Source organism: Carcharhinus amblyrhynchos, chromosome 35, assembly GCF_965287045.1.
Source record: "Carcharhinus amblyrhynchos chromosome 35, sCarAmb.v2.hapA, whole genome shotgun sequence".
In the NCBI taxonomy this organism is placed as follows: Eukaryota; Metazoa; Chordata; class Chondrichthyes; order Carcharhiniformes; family Carcharhinidae; genus Carcharhinus; species Carcharhinus amblyrhynchos.
The window spans coordinates 7,919,603-7,940,528 of record NC_137358.1 but is presented as its reverse complement, the minus strand read 5'-3'; the positions used below and the strand labels follow the sequence as shown (position 1 = coordinate 7,940,528).

General features: G+C 47.7%; 1 protein-coding gene across 3 annotated transcripts in view; it reads left to right on the top strand.

Moving 5' to 3' along the window:
• The window catches only part of LOC145361592 (proline-rich protein 12-like), a 73,716-nt gene extending 71,760 nt beyond the window's left edge, over positions 1 to 1,956 (top strand). For all 3 annotated transcript variants that reach the window (XM_080217440.1, XM_080217438.1, XM_080217439.1), the window contains one exon: positions 1,760 to 1,956. In XM_080217440.1, coding sequence (XP_080073566.1) covers positions 1,760 to 1,900 — 141 coding nt within the window. In that variant the 3' untranslated portion in view covers positions 1,901 to 1,956. The remainder of the gene's footprint in view (positions 1 to 1,759) is intronic.
• Positions 1,957 to 20,926: the final 18,970 nt, after the last annotated feature.

Below are 20,926 nucleotides of genomic sequence, written 5' to 3'. Positions count from 1 at the left end.
AAGAGAAAATGCTGGAAAATCTCAGCAGGTTTGGCAGCGTCTGTAAGGAGAGAAAAGAGCTGACGTTTTGAGTCCAGCTAACCCTTTTGTCATTCCTGCAATATGCATGGAAAGGTGGCGACTCAGCCTCCCTGTGGAGGTCTGGTTGGCTCAGTTGGCTGGTGCGGGTCGGATTAGTGCCTACAGTGCAGGATTCGATCCCAGTCCCACTTGGGGTGGATTTGGGACCTGACCCTGGTGGAGACCGTGGTGCTTGTGAGAGAGGACCCGCATTCGGGGACAGGAAGGCAGAGGGTGTGGGATTCAGTCATGTTGCCCAAACGGTGGTGGAATGATGGCACGGCGCGCCAGGGACCTGAGTTCGATTCCTGGCTCGGGTCACTATCTGTGCAGAGTTTGCACATTCCCCCTCCCTGCTATGTCTGTGTGGGGTTCCTCCTGGGGCTCCATTTTCTCCCACAGTCTGAAGTCGTGTGGGTTAGGCAGACTGACCGTGATAAACTGCCCCTTGGTGTCAGGGAGACTAGCAGTGTAAGTACGTGGGGTTATGGGATAGGGCCTCGGTGGGATTGTAGTCAAGTGCGGGCTCGATGGGCTGAATGGCCTCCTTTAGCACTAATCTGGAGTTGCGGCATTGGACTGGAGCAGGTATAGTAAGAAATCTCACAATACCAGGTTAAAGTCCGACAGTTTAATTTGGTAGCACGAGCTTTCAGAGTGCTGCTGCTCCTTCATCAGGTGAGTAACCCCCACGACTTGACTGCGCTTGCAAAAATCTCACTAACTGTCCTGGCTTTGAGACAATTCACACCTCTTTAACTTGTGCTTAACCCTCTCTCCACTCACATTGTCTGTACCTGTAAAGACTTGATTACCTGTTAAGACTCGCATTCCAACCATCATCTTGTAATTGAGTTTGTGTCTATATTTTCCCTGTTTGTGAAACAAATCCTGCACTCACCTGATGAAGGAGCAGCGCTCCGAAAGCTCGTGCTACCAAATAAACCTGTTGGACGTTAACCTGGTGCTGTGAGACTACTTACTGCTCCTTTAGCAAAGTAGGGGTTCTGTGATTAAACCCCCAAAGTGAATATTTGCCGAGTGTGATTTCTCCTAATCGCTGTCCATGGAATTGAGAGGTCAAAGTCATAGAATCCCTACGGTGCAGAAGAGACCATCGAGTGTGCACTGACCCTCTTATAGAATATCTTAAACACGTGCTGGTTAGGTGGATTGGCCGTGCTAAATTCTCCCTCCGTGTACCCGGACAGGCGCCGGAGTGTGGCGACTAGGAGATTTTCACAGTAACTTCATAGAATCATAGAACCCTACAGTGCAGAAAGAGGCCCTTTGGCCCATCGAGTCTGCACCGAACACAATCCCACCCAGGCCCCACCCCCCATATCCCTACATATTATACTTAATAATCCCTCTAACCTACGCATCTCACGACACTAAGGGGCAATTTCTTAGCATGGCCAATCAACCTAACCTGCACACCTTTGGACTGTGGGAGGAAACCGGAGGAAACCCACGCGGGCACGAGGAGAATGTGCAAACTCAGCACAGACAGTGACCCGAGCCGGGAATCGAACTCAGGTCCCTGGAGCTGTGAAGCAACAGTGCTAACCACTCTGCTGCCGCGCCGCCCCATTTGCAGTGTTAACATAAGCCTGACTTTTAACACTGATAAATAAACTTTAAACTTGAGTTTTAGTTTTGCACTTGGCTTTCTCTCTCCCCCACCCCCACCCTGCAGACAGACACACTGTCGGACGTAAACGAGGACTTGGGCCAGGAGGAGATTGTACAACAGTGCATGCGGAACGTGGCGTGGTTGGAGAAACTCTTTGATTCATTCAGCGAGCTCCTCACACAGGTGCAGCAGCAGTGCGCGTGACAACCCCCCCTGCCTCCACCCGACTGCACGACAAAGGCTGCCCGGGACGATCCTCCCCCCCCACCCCCCTCTCTCTCTCTCTCTCTCGTTCTCTCTCTCCACCGCCCCCCCCCCATCCCCTCACTCTTCATCCTATTCCTGACCCTGCCCTCCTCACCAACGCCTCCATCTCCCTCCCCCCTTCCCTCCAACGGTGGACCCCTACGTCCTCACTAAAACTGTACAGGACGTGACATCAATGATCAAAGGAGAAGGCCTAACATTCATCACTGGATTTTATTTTATTTTATTTGGGTTGTTGTTGTTGCTGTGCGGTGATTTCAGTGCGAAAACTATTCAGTTAGGAGTGTTGAGCGACTTATTTTCTCTCTCGCTGCCCCCCACCCAACCCCCCCAAAAAAAAAACCTCGATGAAGCCTGGAGGCCTAGGCCCCGGCCTGCTCTCAGTGGCACCAAGAGGCATCAAGGCGGAGGGTAAGTGCTGAATTTTAAAGCCTTGCAAAGCAATAGTGTTAATTCCTTTGTTGCCCGAACTGACTCCCTACCCCTACAGCTGCCCACCTTTCAAAAACCCTCCCTGCTGTTTCTGTAAACACGGTTGCTAGGCCAGAGGAGGTGGGGTGGAGGCGGGGGGGGCGGGATTGGAATGATGCTGAAGGGGGGGCGCGAAGGATGGTTGCCAGCCTTTTAATTAACTCTCGGCCTGAACCCGGGGAGCTGTGTGGTAATTTGCCCGCTCGTGGCCTCCTTTCACTCTTGCGTGGCGGTGTGTTAGTATGGTCGGTGGGGGGGGTTGTCGGTGGGGAACGTGGAGGCGGCCGTCACGTTGGGGTGCGATGCTGAGTGTGGCTTTGTGGTGAATGGCGCAGGGATTGGGCTTGAGACAAGAGGGGGGGAAAGAAAAGGCGCGTTCGGAGGGGGGGAAAAAAAACCACTACGTTAAAACCAGGCACAGATTTTCTTCTTTTTAAAAGCGAAATATAAATTAGTTTGAGGTGTCAGATTGCCCATCACAATGTGTCTTTTTTTTTAAATGTAAATTATAATTCAGACCCTTCAAAACTAACTCCTATCCCCGCTCCCTTAACCCCCATATTCCTCCGTTCCCGAGGCGTGCTCAGTGACGGTTACAGTGCTCTCGCCTTTTTTGTTAAAATCGGAGTTTGGCCCCACTACGGGCAAACGTTCTGAAGGTCTCGCTCCGTGAGCAGGGCTGAAAGTGACATCCAACGCCTGTCGCAGGCTAAGTGAGAGTACAGGGGCCTGGTGAGCAGTGGCAAGGGGAACTTTGTCCCTTTTTGGGTCATTTTCTTTCTGTACCCCCCCCCCCCCCATTACCAACACCCCCCGCTTGCCACTTTCACTGCCCCATCCTCTCCCACTTCCAAACCCCACACAACCCCAACCCTTTCCTACGTGGATGCTAGTAGGATTCTTGTCAATATTCAAAGAGGTACACAATCCAGCCTGTTTTGCGGCTCCTTCGTCTTGCTGGTACCTGCTCTCGTGTCGCTGTTCAAGTTTAACCCACCCCACTCCGTATGCGAGTTCCCGTAAACATGATTGGGGGCGGGGAGCGTCAGGACCAGGGGTCGTTGGAGAAGAGCATGAACGTTGCACCTTTCAACCAACGGACCACTTGACTTGTCTTCCCTGACAGACGGTTTCCAAGTGGCTGAGCCCGCTTCATGGCGGTGGCATTTGTTTTGTTCCCCCCCCCCAACCCCCAACCAGCTATCGGAATTCTGTTGCTCCCCCAAAGGCTTGGACAAATCAAGAGGCGCCAGCCAACTTTGTTTCCGATTTAATCGACGGTTTTCTTAGCTGCTGTAACGAGGGCCGTGTCCCAACTATTTGAGCAGAGCCTTAACTGCAGTGTTATATTGTGGCATCCCCCTGCCAACTGCCCTGTGCAGACTTGGGATATAAAGTAGGCCACTTAACTCTACTTCAGTGTTTCCCCAGAGGTCACGGTGCTTTCCTGATCTGGAACTGCCCAACTTCAGTTCAAGTTAAGTTCTATTTCTACTTCTGGAGGTTGGAGTAAGATGTTGGCCCCCTCCAGCCGATTGTCCTTTAATTATCTGGTTAGAATTTGTGAAAACCCAGTCAGGTAAAGTCTTCACTGTTGCCATGGCTACCAGACTGGTTTGCACACTCTGACCTGATCCTTGAGGTGTACTTGCCTTCTCTGACCCCCTCTCTTCCCCCCACCACCCCACCCCATTCACAATAGGTAAAGCAAAAAAAACCTGCAGGTTTTTGTCTGTAAATTATTGTTTTTAGCGAGGTTAAATTAAAGCCAAGATGATCACGGAATCTGGGCCTGTGGGGCTGGTAATGCTGGAGCGGCTTTACGCTCCCAAGTGAGTGGATTGGGAGACAGTGAAAATGGGTGCCATTTTGGAGGACATGTGACTGCCTTCTGCCAATGGCTGCCATTTTGGAGAAGTGGCTGGCCTCTGCCAATGGGTGCCATTTTGGAGGACATGTGACTGGCCTCTACCAATGGGCGCCATTCTGGATGACATGTGACTGGCCTCTGCCAGTGGCTGCCATTTTGGAGAAGAAGTGACTGGACACTGCAAATGGCTGCCATTCTGGAGAAAAGGTGACGGTGAAGGGCTGCCAACCTCGAGAGCCAAGGGACGACTGGTTCTGTTTTACCCTTGATTGCCGTTGATTATCTGGTTAGAATTTGTGAAAAGCCACAAAATCCAGTCAGAGAAAGTCTTCACTGTGACGTAGGGTTGTGAAGGGCAATTGAAAATGGCTGCCAGTCTGGAGTACGTGACTGGACGTTCCTATTGGCCACCAGCCCGCGAGGAACAATGTATTCCACAGTCCGAAGAACCAGGTTCTTCATCGATACGATCGCACAATCAAAGAAGACAATCTGCCCCTACTAAAAAATGGCTGCTGTAAATCTCTTCTTTCCTTGCCTGACAACCAACCCACCTACTCACGCAGAGGGAGGGGATGGGGTGGTAGAACAACACTTTGGAAAAGACGAGCAGTCTAATTTTAGCACTTGCTGCAAGTGAGACGTCCTGGAGTATCCTTGACCTGACTTCTGGCCAACTCTGGGTGAATGGGGGATTGGGGAGGGGTGGGGGTGGGGGTGGGGTGGGGGGGGGGGGGAGGGCGGTTGGCGGTATGGAGTGGGGGAGGAGAGGAAACCTGCTGAGAGAGGAACCGTGCAGGAACAGCTTTGAGCTTTCCTTCAAGGGAAAAACTCAATGATAAGTTTGAGGTCGAGCGGCATGTTTTAGACATCGTTTCTTTTAGATTTTAATGGAAAGAAGAAAAAGAATTTCTCCCTCATCCTTCTAACAAGAGAATTAACTATTTAAAGAGAGGGGGGAAAAAAAAATACACAAAAAAAAACCTAACGCTGGCTGGATATAATTTAATCAGGTTTTGAAGTTATTTAAAAGTGTTTTACTTATTCCATGTCTCTCTCTCTCTCTCTCTCTCCTTCCAGTAAAACGATTTTACACAAAATCAAATTAGATTCTGTCCTTTCCGGGTGCTGAGTTGTGTGAAGCGCTTTTTAAAACAGTGGCTACATGCCAAATCACCAGTGTATATATTGTACAGAGCAAATGTCCATGTACTATATTATATTTGAGAGAGGTAATCGATACTTAACAGAGGAAAAAAAAGCAAGGTTGCTTAGCTGTGATGTTCAGTTTGACTGGACCCTATTAGTACCTGGTTTATATAATATGTTCTGAGACTCGTCAAGTGTCCTATTTTATTCAGAAAGGCAGCTTACGACAAGATGGGCGAATGACGCCCCCTCCCTCCCCCCCCCCACCTCTCCCTCGGTGAATGGCAGGATGGAGTTTGTGCACGATAGGGTCTCTCTACCTCCGTGCCCTCGTCCGGAGGCTTCAGACACTTGAGCCAGCGGGGACTGATCGCGGTTGCTGCTGGGGGGAGTTTTGGGGGGTGGGGTTGCGCGATTGCACTCCTGTCTCTCGAGTTGGGGGTGAGGGGGGGGGAGGTGGTGGTGGGAACGTGGGGGGAGCTAATTTAAGAATAATAATCAGCAGATATAAAAGTGAAGTACTGCGGCTATTGGAAATCGGAAATGAAAATAGCGGCTCCTGATTCCTCTGTGTGTGTGCGTGCGAGTAAAGAGAAGGACAACATCTGACTTCGGTGATGCCTGCCCTAGTCGAATTACCTACGGGTGCCTGTCAGCTAAATTATGCGTCCTGGTTGCCAGGCGCTGAGAGACCAGTGGGACAGTTTGCACCGCTGCCTCACAGCGACAGGGGCCTGAGTTCAATTCCCGGCTTGGGTCACTGTCTGTGTGGAGTCTGCACATTCTCCCCGTCTTTGCGTGGGTTTCATCGGCTGCTCCGGTTTCCTCCCACTGTCCGAAAGATGTGCTGGTTAGGGTGCATCAGCCATGCTAAATTCTCCCTCGGTGTACCTGAACTGGCAGCGGAGTGTGGCGATTTTCATAGTAACTTCATTGCAGTGTTAGTGTAAGCCTACCTGAGACACTAAAACATAAACTAAACCCTCCCAGTGTGTTTGGCATTTTAAGAGAATGCCAAGCTGAGAAATTGTTGGCTGCCTGGTTCTGAGTTGGAGCATCAGATTCTGAACCAAATCTTAAAGATTTATTTATTAGTCACAAGTAAGGCTTACATTAACACTGCAATGAAGTTACTGTGAAAATCCCCCTAGTCACCACAATCTGGCGTCTGACTCTTGCTTAAGCTGGTTTCAATCACCGCTCTTCCATGATAATATTTCTGCAGATGTATCTGTTGGAAAGGCGATCCATTATAAAATCAGAGAATCCTACAGTGCAGAAGGAGGCCATTTGGCCCATCGAGTCTGCACCGACCACAATCCCATCCAGACCCTATCTCCATAACCCTATGCATTTGCCCTAGCTAGTTGTCCTGACACTAAGGGACTATTTAACATGGCCAATCCATCTAACCTGCACATCTTTGGACTGTGGGAGGAAACCGGAACACCTGGAGGAAACCCACACAGACATGGGGAGAATGTGCAGACTCCACACACACAGTGACCCAAGCTGGGAATCGAACCTGGATCCCTGCTGCTGTGAGGCAGCTGTGCTAACCACTGTGCCGTAATGTCGCCCCATCAGTGCCACTGACCGGATTGCCGGACCTGATCCCACCTCAGGAATCCCCCACTAGCAGGATTACACCCGCTAATCAGACATTATCCAGGTCAAAAGTAGCTTGGAGACAGACCTCTTTTTATCTTGCTTCCTCCCCTGAGTTCTGCCACCTTTTTTATGTATTAAGTAGAAATTAGAATGAAATTCTGACAAGCTGGCCACTGATGTAGGGTTAACGCCACCAACAGCACTGTGAGAACGACCAGATAATCAGAGAGAATTGTAGAATCCCTCCAGTGTATTAGACCCAGTAACCATCGTGTCAAAGACTCACTCCAGTGCAGATGGAGGCAATTCAGTCTATCGAGTCTGCACCAACAACAATCCCATCTAGGGCCTATCCCCATAACCCCATGTATTTACCCTGCTAATCCCCCTGACACAATTTAGCATGGTCAATCCACCTAATTTGGAGACCAACCTAGCCCCAAATATTGAAACTCCCCCTGCTGTATGCAATAGTCTCTAGATCTTTCCCACATCCAGCTGAGACGTCCCGGTTTAATGTCCTAGCCAAACGTCGGCACCTCTGACTGTGCAGCACTCCTGCAACGGGAGACTTGGTGCCTGGCCGAACATAATGCCTGAATTCTGCATCTTGCTCCCCAGAGCTTTATAAAAGAGAGTGATAGATGAAGCCTCTCCCACCCACTTTCCCTCCAATTGATTCCGACCTGACTACAGTTTCTGCTATTTATCACCTTTCCCGTGATTTCAGCTTTGGAAAAGGCAGATTCCTGTCTTCCGTCTCCTGGACTTCCATTGCAGTCCCTTCTCCAGCCCTCTAGCCCTCCAACCGACTCGTGCTCGGATACAGTTCCCTGCCTGCCTGTCGATATTTTGCCTCCTTTGTCTTAAGGGCAGTGTGCGACCCTGCTGGAGGGGAAGGTGGTTCAAACCCCAGCCTGAAGTTGCATTGTTTCCCCCCACCCTCACCCCCATCCAGTGCCCCCCCCCTTTGACTGGGGTCCTCGAGCTAGCCCCTTCACTCCCCTCCTTAAACCAGGCCAGTTGCAGACCCCTTGCTGAGTGACTGTGAAGTGACCTGCATGGTTCTGAGGGTCCCAGGCCATCGTTTTACTCCCGCGTTCCCTTTACTTGTCCATCATCCGTTCCCTCCATCATCAGAACAGAACCCTTTGGTTGGTCCGAATTACCTGCTTGGCTCCAAGAACAGGCAGACTAGGAACTGTTTGAGTTGGCATTGGCTGTGCCCATCTGAATTACCTAGTGACATCAAACCCAAATGGGGGAAGGTCTAGGTAAGGGGCTAGGCTTCACCTAGAGTGTAGGTGGGTGAAAGGAATAAGCATCCACAGACAGGGGAGGCGATGGCCTAGTGGTATTATCACCAGACTATTAATCCAGAAACTCAGTTCTGGGCGATCCGGGTTTGAATCCTGCCACAGCAGATGGTGGAATTTAAATTCAAATAAAAAATAGATCTGGAATTAAGAATCTGCTGATGAAACCATTTGTCAATTGTCGGAAAAACCCCTCTGGTTCACTAATGTCCTTCAGGGAAGGAAATCTTACCCGATCTGGCCTACGTGATTCTAGAGCCACAGCAATGTGGTTGACTCCCAACTGCCCTGAACTGCGGGCAACAAGAGATGGGCAATAAATGCTGGCCAGCCAGCGATGTCCATTTCACAGGGATGAATTTAAAAAAAAAAAGCCTTGTTGCAACTGAACATTCTGGAAGTTACTGGGTTACAATCTGAAGTCGGAGCTTTAGTTGAGAGTTTTCATCAACACTGAGGATGGAGTTTATTTAAATCAAAGATTCTAGGGATTCCTCCAGGTTAAAAGGACTTTAAGGAATTATTTCCAGTTTCAGGTTAATTTTTGGATGAATAAATGTGTGTTTATGTGTGTGAATGGAGTGAACAGTGGGGAACTATTGGATGAAGGATATCTTGTGGCAGGCGCCGCTCAGAGAACTTGAATTAACGTAATGTTTTTGTTGCCAACTCTGGAAGATATTCCTGAAGGTTTCATCACGGCTACCTTCAGCCAACCTTCATTCCCAACTCCCCCAACACTTTTAAGTAAAAGAAAGTCTTCAAACAAGAATGCTCCCCAAATCTTGGCCAGGTTTAAGCTCACAACAGTTGCCCTGGAGACTGATCTTGAGTTAACCCCAGGCCAATCCTGCAGCGTTGGCAATCCTTGCCTGGCAATGCCACTTATTCTGCACTGAGTCATCCCTGTGTGTGTCCTTGCCAGTCACAGGTGTAAACTGGGTTGTCAACTCTTAGTTATGCCAATTTGAACGTTGACTGTCTCTCTTCAGAGCACTCCAGAGTTGCCCATTGGTTTGGGAAACTTGTTTGGACTTATTGAGGGGAAAGGGAGGAAAGGATTGGGGTTTTCTTCCTGAAATGACTGTAATCCTCACCCCATCTACCATCCCACAAGCATTTTTACCTTCTTGCTCCTCGTCTGGCACTTTTATTCATTCACCCACTCACTAAATGCTGGTGCCTGCGTCTAATGTCCACCATTCAGCCCATCGAGACTCGATGGGCCGAATGGCCTAATTCCGCTCCCATATCTTATGGTCTTATGGCTTCCGAGGGTGCTGCAGGTCGGGGGTCATGTGTAGGCCAGACCAGGAAAGGTTGGCAGACTAACAGTGAGCCCTGTGGAGTTTTCCGACAATCCAGTGATCTCTTCTATTCCTGGTTTTACTTTAAATTTAAATTTAAATTCTCCGGCTGCCATCGCAGGATTTGAACCCGTGACTCTGGAATCTGTAGTCCAGATCTCTGGACCATTAGTTCCAGTCACGTGAACGTAGTGTCATCATTCCCATTATGAATGAAGTAAAATAACAAGAAGTGAACGGTTAGAGCTGGGGAATCTCCTAGGGCCTTTTTTGTTAAGAGAAAGGGGAAGATGCTATTCAAAGAAATGTTCTTCCTTTTTTTCCTCTTGGTTTCTAAGAACCATATTTTAAGCAATCCTAAAACTGGCCGCTGCTGCTCTCTGCCTCGGTGAGCTGGCTATGCTGTCTGGCTCTGCCACTCGCCGCTAACCAGGCGCCAATCAGAAGGGCAATTCCTGAGCTGGGGCTCAGGTTGCCAACTGAATGTGCTCTGGAGGACGCCCAATGCACCCCCCCCCCCCCCCCCCCCCAAACAAAGCCCCATTTGCCTGCCATTGCTCATCCTCCAGCCCAACCTCACAACCCCACTACCTATTAAGGTGGCACAGTGGTTAGCGCTACTGCCTCACAGCGCCAGGGACCTGGATTCGATTCCCAGCTCTGCGCAGAGTCTGCATGTTCTCCCTGTGTGTCTGCATAGGTTTCCCCTGGGTGCTCCGCTTTCCTCCCGCACTCCGATAGATGTGCCGGTTAGGTCAATTGGCCAGGCTAAATTGTCCCTTAGTATCAGTGGGACTAGCTAGGGTAAATATGTGGGGTTACAGGGAATGGGTTGGATTGTTGACGGTGCAGACTTGATGGGCCAAATGGTCTCCTTCTGCACTTAGGGATTCTATGAATTGGAAGGCAAGACAAACTCTTCCCGAACAATCAGTTGAACAGCCTCCCTAAGCTGCCAATCTTTTTCTGACAACAACCAAAAGCGTTCAAGATATTTTTTTAAAAAAGGTGTATTTTTGTTGGCGATTTCCACCCCCCCCCCCACTTCCTGGTGTGTAGCCCGCAGCAGTGTCCTTGATGATTCAGTGTTGAAGATTCTGGGGTCATCCTGGAGGCTTTGGTGACTCCGAGGAGAGGTGCGGGGGATCGGAGGAACGTGATGCAACATTGTGGGGGGGGCGGAGTGAGAAATAAACGGTTAAGGAGGAACTCGACATTTCACAGAAGCCCCCCACCCACCCCTCCCAGCTCCTTCCCCCACCGAGGCAACACTAATGGCAACTGAGAACGTGGGTGGTCACTGCCTCGCGGACCTGTGCTCAGTTTGGAGATCTGTGGCCTGCATGGGCCCCAGGGTGAACTCTTTTTTTCCCACCTCCCCACACTTCGCCCATCGTTGTAAACTGCCTTCCTGAGTTGCAATGTTTTCATCCCTCTCTCTCTCTCACACACTCTCTCTCTCTCTCTCTCTCTCATTACGTACTACTTATTATTGACTTTTTTTAATGACGTGTTTTAACTGTACAATGTTATAGCCTGAAAGGTATTGTTACTGTTTCTGATTTGTGTTTCTTGTATTGATGTTACATATATTATATATTTTTAATTGTTTAATAATGTCCTGCAAATGTTATTCTTTTCCTACTTCTACCCTCCCCTCCCCAGCCACCTACCCCACTTCCCTCGCAAAATGTAAAACTTGCGTTGTATCCTGTGTCCACAGAATGAAAAACAAAACACATTCTTCCTCTGTATTGTTTTTTCTAAAAAAAAATAGTTTAACCTCTTTTGTGTTTTAAATGATGAATAATTCCTACGCTGCTTTCTGCATTTTTTTCATCTGGTTTAATATGCCTGTGTGTGTGAGACGGGTTGTCTTTGCTTGCGGTTCACAGAGCTACACGGTTGTCCTTTTGGATGGTGCCCCGGATGGGCACAAAGGGAGGGTGGGGGTGTAGGTGGGTTCTTGGGTAGATTTGACCTGGGGTTACTGAGTTTTTGTTCCGGGCACCGCACCTCAGCAAGGGCGCAACCCAGTTGGCCACAGGTTCAATTTCCCCTACCAGCTGAGGTTATTCTGGGCTGCACCTTCTCAACCTTGCCCCTTGCTGAGATGTGGTGACTCTCGGGCATCACTGGTTGGGGGATAGCATTTATTGTCCTTGAACTGAGTGACTTGCTAGGCCATTTTAGAGGGCAGTTGAGAGTCAACCACATTGCTGTGGCTCTGGAGTCGCATGTAGGCCAGACCAGGTAAGGACGGCAGATTTCCTTCCCTAAAAGGACATCAGCAAACAAAATGGGTTTTTCTGACAATTGACAATGCTTTCATGGTCATCAGTAAATCACCACCAGTCAGCTCTCCGCATACAGAGGGGAGAGCAGTCTATGGTACTCTGGGATTATGGTGACTTGATCTGTTTACTGGAGCAAAACCATTGAAATTCTAGAATCTACGCACAGGAGGAAGGCCTTTGAGTCAGTTCTACCATCCAGTTAAAATAATCACCTATCTGTTCCTCACCTCCCTTTATTCAGCTTGATTCTGTTACCCTTAGACCATAAGATCAAAAGAAATAGGAACAGGAGGCCATTCAGCCCTTTCAGTCTGTTCCATCATTTAATAAGCTCATGACTGATCTTATTAACTAAGGGAGGCAATGACCTAGTGTTATGATCACCAGACTATTAATCCAGAAACTCTCATAATATTCTGGGGATGTGGGTTCGAATCCCACCACGGGTAGATGGTGGAATTTATATTCAATAACAAATATCTGGAATTAAGAATCAACTGATGACCATGAAAGCATTATCAATTGTCGGAAAAACCCATTTCGTTCGCTGATGTCCTTTTAGCGAAGGAAATCTGCCGTCCTTACCTGGTCTGGCCTACGTGTGACTCCAGAGCCACAGCAATGTGGTTGACTCTCAACTGCCCTCTAAAATGGCCTAGCAAGCCATGCGGTTCAAGGACAATAAATGCTAGCCCCCAGCCAGTGATGCCCATATCCCATGAAGGAAAAAAAACCCACTCACTAAATCCACTTTCCTGTTCTGTAAGCCTCAATTCCCCTATCAATCTCCGCCTTGGAAATGTTCAAGGACTTGGCCTCCTGGTGGTCAAGTATTCCAAACTTTCGCCCCTCTTTGAGAGAAGAATTTCTTTCTCAAATCCATCTTAAATGAGCATCTTATCCTTCTGAGTTAAAACCTAGAGGAAGTGTTGGAGGTGAGACTGAAGCATTTGTAGTCATTATCATCCCAAACAGGGTGATCCATCTCGGCCTCCTCCTGAGGTTCTTTGCCATCCTGGATGTCAGTCTTCAGCCAATTCGATTCATTCGACGTGGTGTCAAGAAACGGCCGAGGCAAAGACCATGAGAGTGCTGACAATATCCCCTCTAGGATATTGAAGACGTGTGCTCCAGAACCTGCTTCTGTCTCTGGCTAAACTGATACAGTTTGAAGCCTACACATGGCTGGAAAATTACCTAAAGGTTTTTTTTAAAGTTTATTTATTAGTCACAAGTAGGCTTATATTCACACTGCAATAAGTTACTATGAAAGTCCCCGAGTCGCCACACTCTGGCACCTATTCAGGTACTCTGAGGGGCAATTTAGCATGGCCAATTGAACCTAACCACCGTGTCTTTCGGACTGTGGGAGGAAACCACAGCACCTGGAGGAAACCCATGCAGAAACGGGGAGAATGTGCAGACTCCACACACACTGACCCAAGCTGGGAATCGAACCCGGGTCCCTAGAGCTGTGAGGCCACAGTGCCACCATGCCACCTGGGTGTGTCCTGGCCACAAAAAGCCAGGTCAGATCCAACCCGGCTAATTGCCGCAATTATTGGCAAAAGCGATGGAAGGTATTATTAACAGTGCTGTCAAAGTGGCACATACTTAGCAATAGCTCGATGTCCGATGTTCAACTTCAGTCTCTTACGGTCCACTTGGCCACAGACCTCCGCGTAGCCCTAGTTTGAATGTGGTCCAAAAACCTGGATTCCAGATGTGCGGTGAGAGGGACTGCGCTTAATGTCAAGGTGGAATTTGACTAAGTACGGCATCAAGAAACAACTGAGAATTGGGGCAAATTCATGTAAACAAAGATGGTTTGTGGTTATTGGAGACTCGTCATCTCAGCCTCAGCATTCCGCTGTGCAGGAGTTTCTCCAGGCGGTATGCTGGACTCAGCCACCTTCAGCTGCTTTGCCAGTGACCTTCCTGCCATGATACGGTCAATTGGCTGATAAGTGCACAGTGTACAGGCCCGACAGCATCTCCTCAGATGACGAAGTAATCTTTAATAATCCTAGATGTTATTCAGGTTTGGGCTGATGGGTGGTGAGTTGAGCTCAAAGAAATGCCAGACAATGACTATCTTCAGTAAGAGGATGTGTAACCAGCTTGCCTTGACACTCAGTGGCATTAACACAACACAACCTCTAACGTAATCTGGGCAGGGGGTGGAAAAAGGGTATCCAATACAGGTCAGAACTTGAGTTACCAGAATCATTGATTCACCTATTGCTTCCTTAATGCCTGTCCACTATCTGCAAGGCACAAGTTAGCAGTGTGATGGAATAAGTAAGTAAAGTTTTTAAGTTTATTTATTAGTGTCACAAGTAGGCTTGCATTAACACTTCAATGAAGTTACTCTGAAAATACCTTAGTCACCATTCTCCGGTGCCTGTTTGGGTACATGATGTGGAGGTGTCGGCATTGAATGGGGGTGGCCACAGTAAGAAGTCTCACAACACCAGGTTAAAGTACAATAGGTTTATTTGGAATCACGAGCTTTTGGAGCGCTGTTCCTTCATCACTCACCTGATGATGGCCAATGCATCTAACCAGCATGTCTTTCGGACTGTAGGAGGAAATCTACACAAATGCAGAGAGAACGTGCGGATGCCACACAGACAGTGACCCAATCTGGGAAATGAATCTGGGTCCCTGGCGCTGTGTGGCAGCAGTGCTAACCACTGTGCGACCACGCTGCCCTTACTCTACTTGCCTGGATAAGTGTGGTTCAGACAACACTCAGGCAACTCAACACCAGCCAGGACAAAGCATCCTCCTTTATCATTACTGCACCCTCCACCGCTGGTGCAGAGGTGTGTACCAGCTAAAGGATGCATTGCAAACTGGCTTTTCCTAAATCCTGTGAGCTTCTAACAGCTGGGAAGACAAGGGAAGCAGATGCACCACCCACCACCTGCAAGTTCCACTCCCAAGTCACACTCCATCCTGGCCTGGAACCTCAATGCTGTTCCTTCTTCATCACTGGGTCAAAATCCTAAAATCATGGTGGGAGTAACGGGACAAGAAGATGGTTCACCAACAAACTCACAAGGGCAGTTTGGGATGGAGAAGAATCGTGGTGGCCTTGCCAGGGATGCCTCTGTCACATGAATGAACAAAGTTAAGGCTTTCATATGAACTACAGCCACTCGAGCAAGGCTTATGCTTGTGTATCTAAACTATAAAATGATCATTCGTGTCCCCCCACCCACCCAATTGTGTTCTAGAATTACTAAACCCCCTGGATTGTGTTCCAGAAATGATAGATTTACTTAGGCACTGCAGTGAAAGGCACTCGTACTTCAACATGTATCAAACATGCCTGCCTCTTGGAGTAGGCAACTTGAGACAATTCAGAAGCCTCGTAGGAAAACCTTCCTCTCCAAACAGAGGCAACCAAAAAGTGAAATCTGGTATTGGTGGAAGCAACAATCAATGGAAGTTTCATTAAAAATCTAATGGGTCCTTGAAGGAAGGAAACCTGCTCACCTGACATGATCTCTGTGACACCCTATATCAATATGGTAATGAAAAACAGGGAAGTTAGCCCAACAACAGCTGCCAGGAAAATGCTGGATTCCATTCTTGAGGAGGTGTTGGTAAGTCACTTTGGAAATTGTAATATGTTTAGGCAGATTCAACATAGTTTTATGAGGGGGAAATCTTGATGGACAAATAGTGGGCATCATAGTGGCACAGTGGCTAGCACTGCTGCCTCACAGCGCCAGGGACCTGGGTTCAATTCCCAGGTGGGGTCACCGTCTGTGTGGAGTTTGCACACATTTTCTCTGTGTCTGTGTGGGTTTCCTCCAGGTGCTCCTGTTTCCTCTCTCAGATCAAAGATGTGTGGGTTAGGTGGATTGGCCATGCTGAATTATCCCTTAGTGTCAGGGGGACTAGCTAGCGTAAATGCATGGAATCATGGGGATAGGGCCTGGGTGGGATTGCGGTTGGTGCAGACTTGATGGGCTGAATGGCCTTCCTCTGCACTGTAGGATTCTATGCTTCTAATTCGCTTTGAGGATGGATCCAACAGGATGAAGAAAGAGGACTCTGGGTGGAATATAATTAGATTTTAAAAAGGCAATCAACGTGGTGTTGGAAGAATGTGAAGGCTCTTGAGACGATTTATCAGAATGCTTTCAGATGGGTGGACATGGTGGCACAGTGGTTAGCACTAGAGCCTCACGGGGCCGCGGACCCAGCTTCAATTCCGGCCTTGGGTGACTGTGTGGAGTCTGCACATTCTCCCCTGCGTCTGCTTGGGTTTCCTCCAAGTGCTCTAGTTTCCTCCCGCACTCCAAAAATGTGCAAGATAGGCGGATTGGCCATGCTGAATTGTCCTTTAGTGTCGGGGTATTAGCAGGGTAAATACGTGGAGTTATAGGGATAGGGCCTGAGTGGGATTATTGTTGGTTCAGGCTCGATGGGCCGAAAGACCTCCTTCTGCACTGTAGGGGTTCTGCGATTTTAGTGAAGGATTTTAGCTACAGCGTTAGGTTGGACACACTGGGGTTGTTCTTGGAGCAAATGGGTTCTAAAGCGGATGTACAAGATTATGACAGGTTTTGACTCAGTACATACAAAGAAAAGCTGTTTCCCTTAGCTGATTGTACAAGAACCGAGAGACACAGATTTAAAGTTTTGGACAAGAGATTTAGGGGGATGGGATTGACTGGATTGCTCTGCAGAGAGTTGGCCTGGATTCAATGGGCCAAATGGCCTCCTTCAGTACCGTAACTCTCTGATTTGAAACCCTGGAAATGGTCGACTAAACCACTCAATTAGATCAAACCACTGCCTATGGTTCGAGAAGAAAGACTGCCGTTACCTTTTTTGAACAACTAGGACTGGGGGGGCGACGCTATGCCAATGATGGCCAGTTTCCTGAGAATGAGAAAGCAAATGTTTCCTGTGGCCACGAGGTCCAAGCACGTTCATTATTATCCTGGGAGAAAAATCATGAATCACTCATTAATTTGGCTTGTGTGCATGTGTTTTTTAAATTTTCTTGCACACTTAATATTCTAAAAATACTGGAGATAGAATTTCATCTTTCATATTAAAGGGCTAAAGTTAAAGTTAATTTATTAGTCACAAGTAAGGCTTAACATTAACATTGCATTGAAGTTACTGTGAAATTCCCATAGTTGCTACACTCCGGCGCCTGTTCAGGTCAATGCACCCTAACCAGCACATCTTTCAGACTGTGGGAGTAAACTGGAGGACCCGGAGGAAAACCACGCAGACACGGGGAGAGCGTGCAAACTTCACACAGACAGTGACCCAAACTGGGAATCGAATCCAAGTTCCTAGCGATGTGAGGCAGCAGTGCTAACCACTGTGTTACTATCCCAAACAACAGCCCACACCTTCAGGAAAATGAAGGGGGGATTATTGCAGAGAAGGGATGATAAAGATGTTCGAACAAATGCTTTTTGCTTCCTACACTGTTATTGTTTTTTACATTGCTTGAACAGAGTGAATGTATTTCTCATTCAGATCAGAATGTTGAAGCTTGATTACAACGTGATGCAGGCAGTGAGAGGTAAATGAGTCTTGTTTCTGCAATGTTAGAATCGTAGAAGCCCCACACTGCAGAAGGAGCCATTCGGCCCATCAAGTCCACACCAACTCTGACAGCATCTTATCCAGGTCCTATCCCTACAACTGCGCAGTATTTATCTCCCTAATCCCCCTAACCGATACATCCTGGGACACTAAGGGGCAATTTAGCATGGCCAATCCACCCAACCTGCACATCTTTGGATGTTAAGGGACAATTTAGCATAGCCGATCACCCTAATCTGCTCATCTTTGGACATTAAGGGGCAATTTACTAAGGCCAATCCACCTAACCTATACATCTTTGGACACTAAGGAGCAACTTACATGGTCAAACACAAGCTACACATCTTTGGACACAAAGGGTCAATTTATCATGGTCAATCTACCTAACCTGCATATCTTTGGACACCAGGGAGCAATTTAGCATATCCAATCTACTTAACCTGCGCATTTTTGGACAAGTGGGGGCAGATTAGCATAGCCATTCCACCTAACCTGCACATCTTTGGACATTAAGGGGCAATTTAGCATGGCCAATCCATCAAACCTGCATATCTTTGGACACAAAAGGGCAATTTAGCATGGCCAATCCACCTAACCTGTACATGTTTGTACTGTGGGAGGAAACCAGAGCACCTGGAGGAAATCCACAAAGACATGGGGGAACATGCGAACTCCAGACAGACAGTCTCCCATGGCCACAGTTGAACCCAGGTCTCTTGTTGTGAGGCAGCAGTGCTAAGTGCTGTGACACTCTGTTTTGTTATATTTTAGTGGCAGACCTTTTTTTGTTCCGCACTTTTATTTTTTAGCCTCATTAGTACATCTCAGCAATCGGCCACAAGGAGGGCACGGTTGCACAGTGCTTAGCACATATCCCCCTACATATAGACTTGTTCAATGGTCCCTTAAACCAACATCGCTAAAACTAATGATCTGATCAGTATTGCATTGCTGTTTATGTGATCTGAGAGTCAGAGAGTTGTACAGTGCAGAAAAGGACCTCCGGCCCATTTAATCTGCACTGACTATAACTACACTAATCCCATTTTCCTTAACTTATCCCACATCCTTCAATGCTATGATATTTCAAGTGCTCATCCAAGTACTTTTCAAAGGTTGTAAGGTTTCCGGCCTCCACTGCCTTCCAGGCTGTGCATTCCAGATTCCTACCACAATCTGAGTGACAAAAATGTTTTCTCAAGTTCCCTCTGAATTTCTCGAAATTTCTCCTCACAGTGCTAACCACTATGCCACCATGCAGGTTTTTGACCCCTCAACCCTGCTTCCTACTCATCCTGTCCATATCCCTCATAATCTTATACATCTCAATCATATCCCCCACTCAGCCTTCTCTGCTCTGGAGAAAATGATGTATAGAGATGCCGGCGTTGGACTGGGGTAAACACAATAAGAAGTCTCATAATGCCAGGTTAAAGTCCAACCAGTTTATTTGAAAGTAATCCCACAAGCTTTCGGAAATGATGTTCCTTCGTCAGGTGTGTGGAAGGTTCTGATCTGTCAGTATTCTGTAAACTGTGTGTGACTCTATATGCCCTTCTCTGATCAGAACCTTCCACACACCTGATGAAGGAACATCGTTTCCAAAAGCTTGTGGATTACTATCAAATAAACTGGTTGGACTTTAACCTGGTGTTGTGAGACTTCTTACTGGAGAAAACAATCCAAGCCTTTCCAGTCTCTCCTTGTAGCTCAAATGTTCCATCCCAGTGAACCTCCTCTGTAACCCTTCTACTGCTATCACATTCTTCCTATAGTAAGGGGACCAGAACTGTACATAGAACTCGTCTTGTTGTGCGGAAACTAGCTGGCAGTTTGATACCAAGTCTGAGCATGGTGTGCAATATTGGTCTCCTTATTTAAGGAAGGACAAAATGCAGTTCAAAGAAGGTTTACCAGACTAATAACTGAGAATAGGCAGGTTGTTTCAAAGTTTATTTATTAGTGGCACAGGTAGGCTTACATTAACACTGCAATCAAATTACTGTGAAAGTCCCCGAGTCGACACACTCTGGCACCTGTTCAGATACACTGAGGGAGAATTTAGCACAGCCAATGCACCCTGACCAGCACGTCTTTTGGACTGTGGAAGGAAACCAGTGCATCCAGAGGAAACCCACGCAGACGTGGGGAGAAAGTGCAGACTCCACACAGACAGTGACCCAAACTGGGAATCGAACCCAGATCCCTGGTGCTGTGAAACAGCAGTGCTAATCACCGTGCCACCGTGCCGGTTATCCTATGAAGAAAGGTTAGAAAGGCTAGCCTTGTATCCGCTGGAGTTTAAAAGAGTAAGGGCAATTTGGCTGACATAAAAGACATCCTGAGGGGGTTTTGACAGGGTGAATGTGGAGAGGATGTTTTCTCTGTGGGAGAATCCAGAACTAGGGGTCATTGTTTAAAAACAAGGGGGTCGCCCATTTATGGCAGAGATGAATGGAATATTTTTCTCTCAGAGGGTCTTGAATTTCTGGCACTCTTCCTCAAAAGCTGGTGCAAATGTCATCTTTAAATCTAAAGTTTATTTTTTACGTCTCAAGTCAGCTTACCTTAACACTGCAATGAAGTTACTGTGCGAGTTCCCTAGCCGTCACACTTCAGTGCCTGTTCGGGTATACGGAGGGAGAATTTAGCATGGCCAATGCACATACCAGCACATCTTTCAGACTGTGGGAGAAAACAAGGATACCCAGAGGAAACCCATGCAGACACGGGGAGATTCTGCACACATAGTGATCCAAGACAGGAAATGAACCCAGGTCCCTGGCACTGTGAGGCAGCCGTGCTAACCACTATGCCGCCCCAATTTTAAGGCAGAGCTAGACAGATTCTTGATTAGCAAGGGGGGTGGTGGTGAATGATTAGTGGGTAGGCAGGAATGTGGGTTGGATGTTACAATCAGATCCGCTATGACCTTATTGAATGACGGAGCAGGCTCAAGGGGCTGAATGGCCTTACTCCTGCTCCATGTTCTTCTGTACTTTTCCTACATTAAAACAGTGACTGACCTTCAAAAATTAATTCGCTGTGAAGCACTTTGGTATGTCCTGAGGTTGTGAAAGGTATTGTAGAAGTGGTTTATTTCCTTGCCTTTCTTTGTAGCAAGCTCCTGTGTCCTTAGAGGGCCAGCAGTTTTCCAAGTGTCCTACAGCAAGGAGAAGGAGACAGAAAATACCCAGAATCTAGGAAGTTGTGGGGTGGGTATTACTTTACATTGTCTAAGTTTCTTACTAATTGTGAAAACCTCCCAAGTACTTTGGGAAGAGGCCCATGTGGTGCATGAGCAAAAGAGAATTTGATCATTATCTGCAGAGAAAAAAACTTACAAGATCACTGGC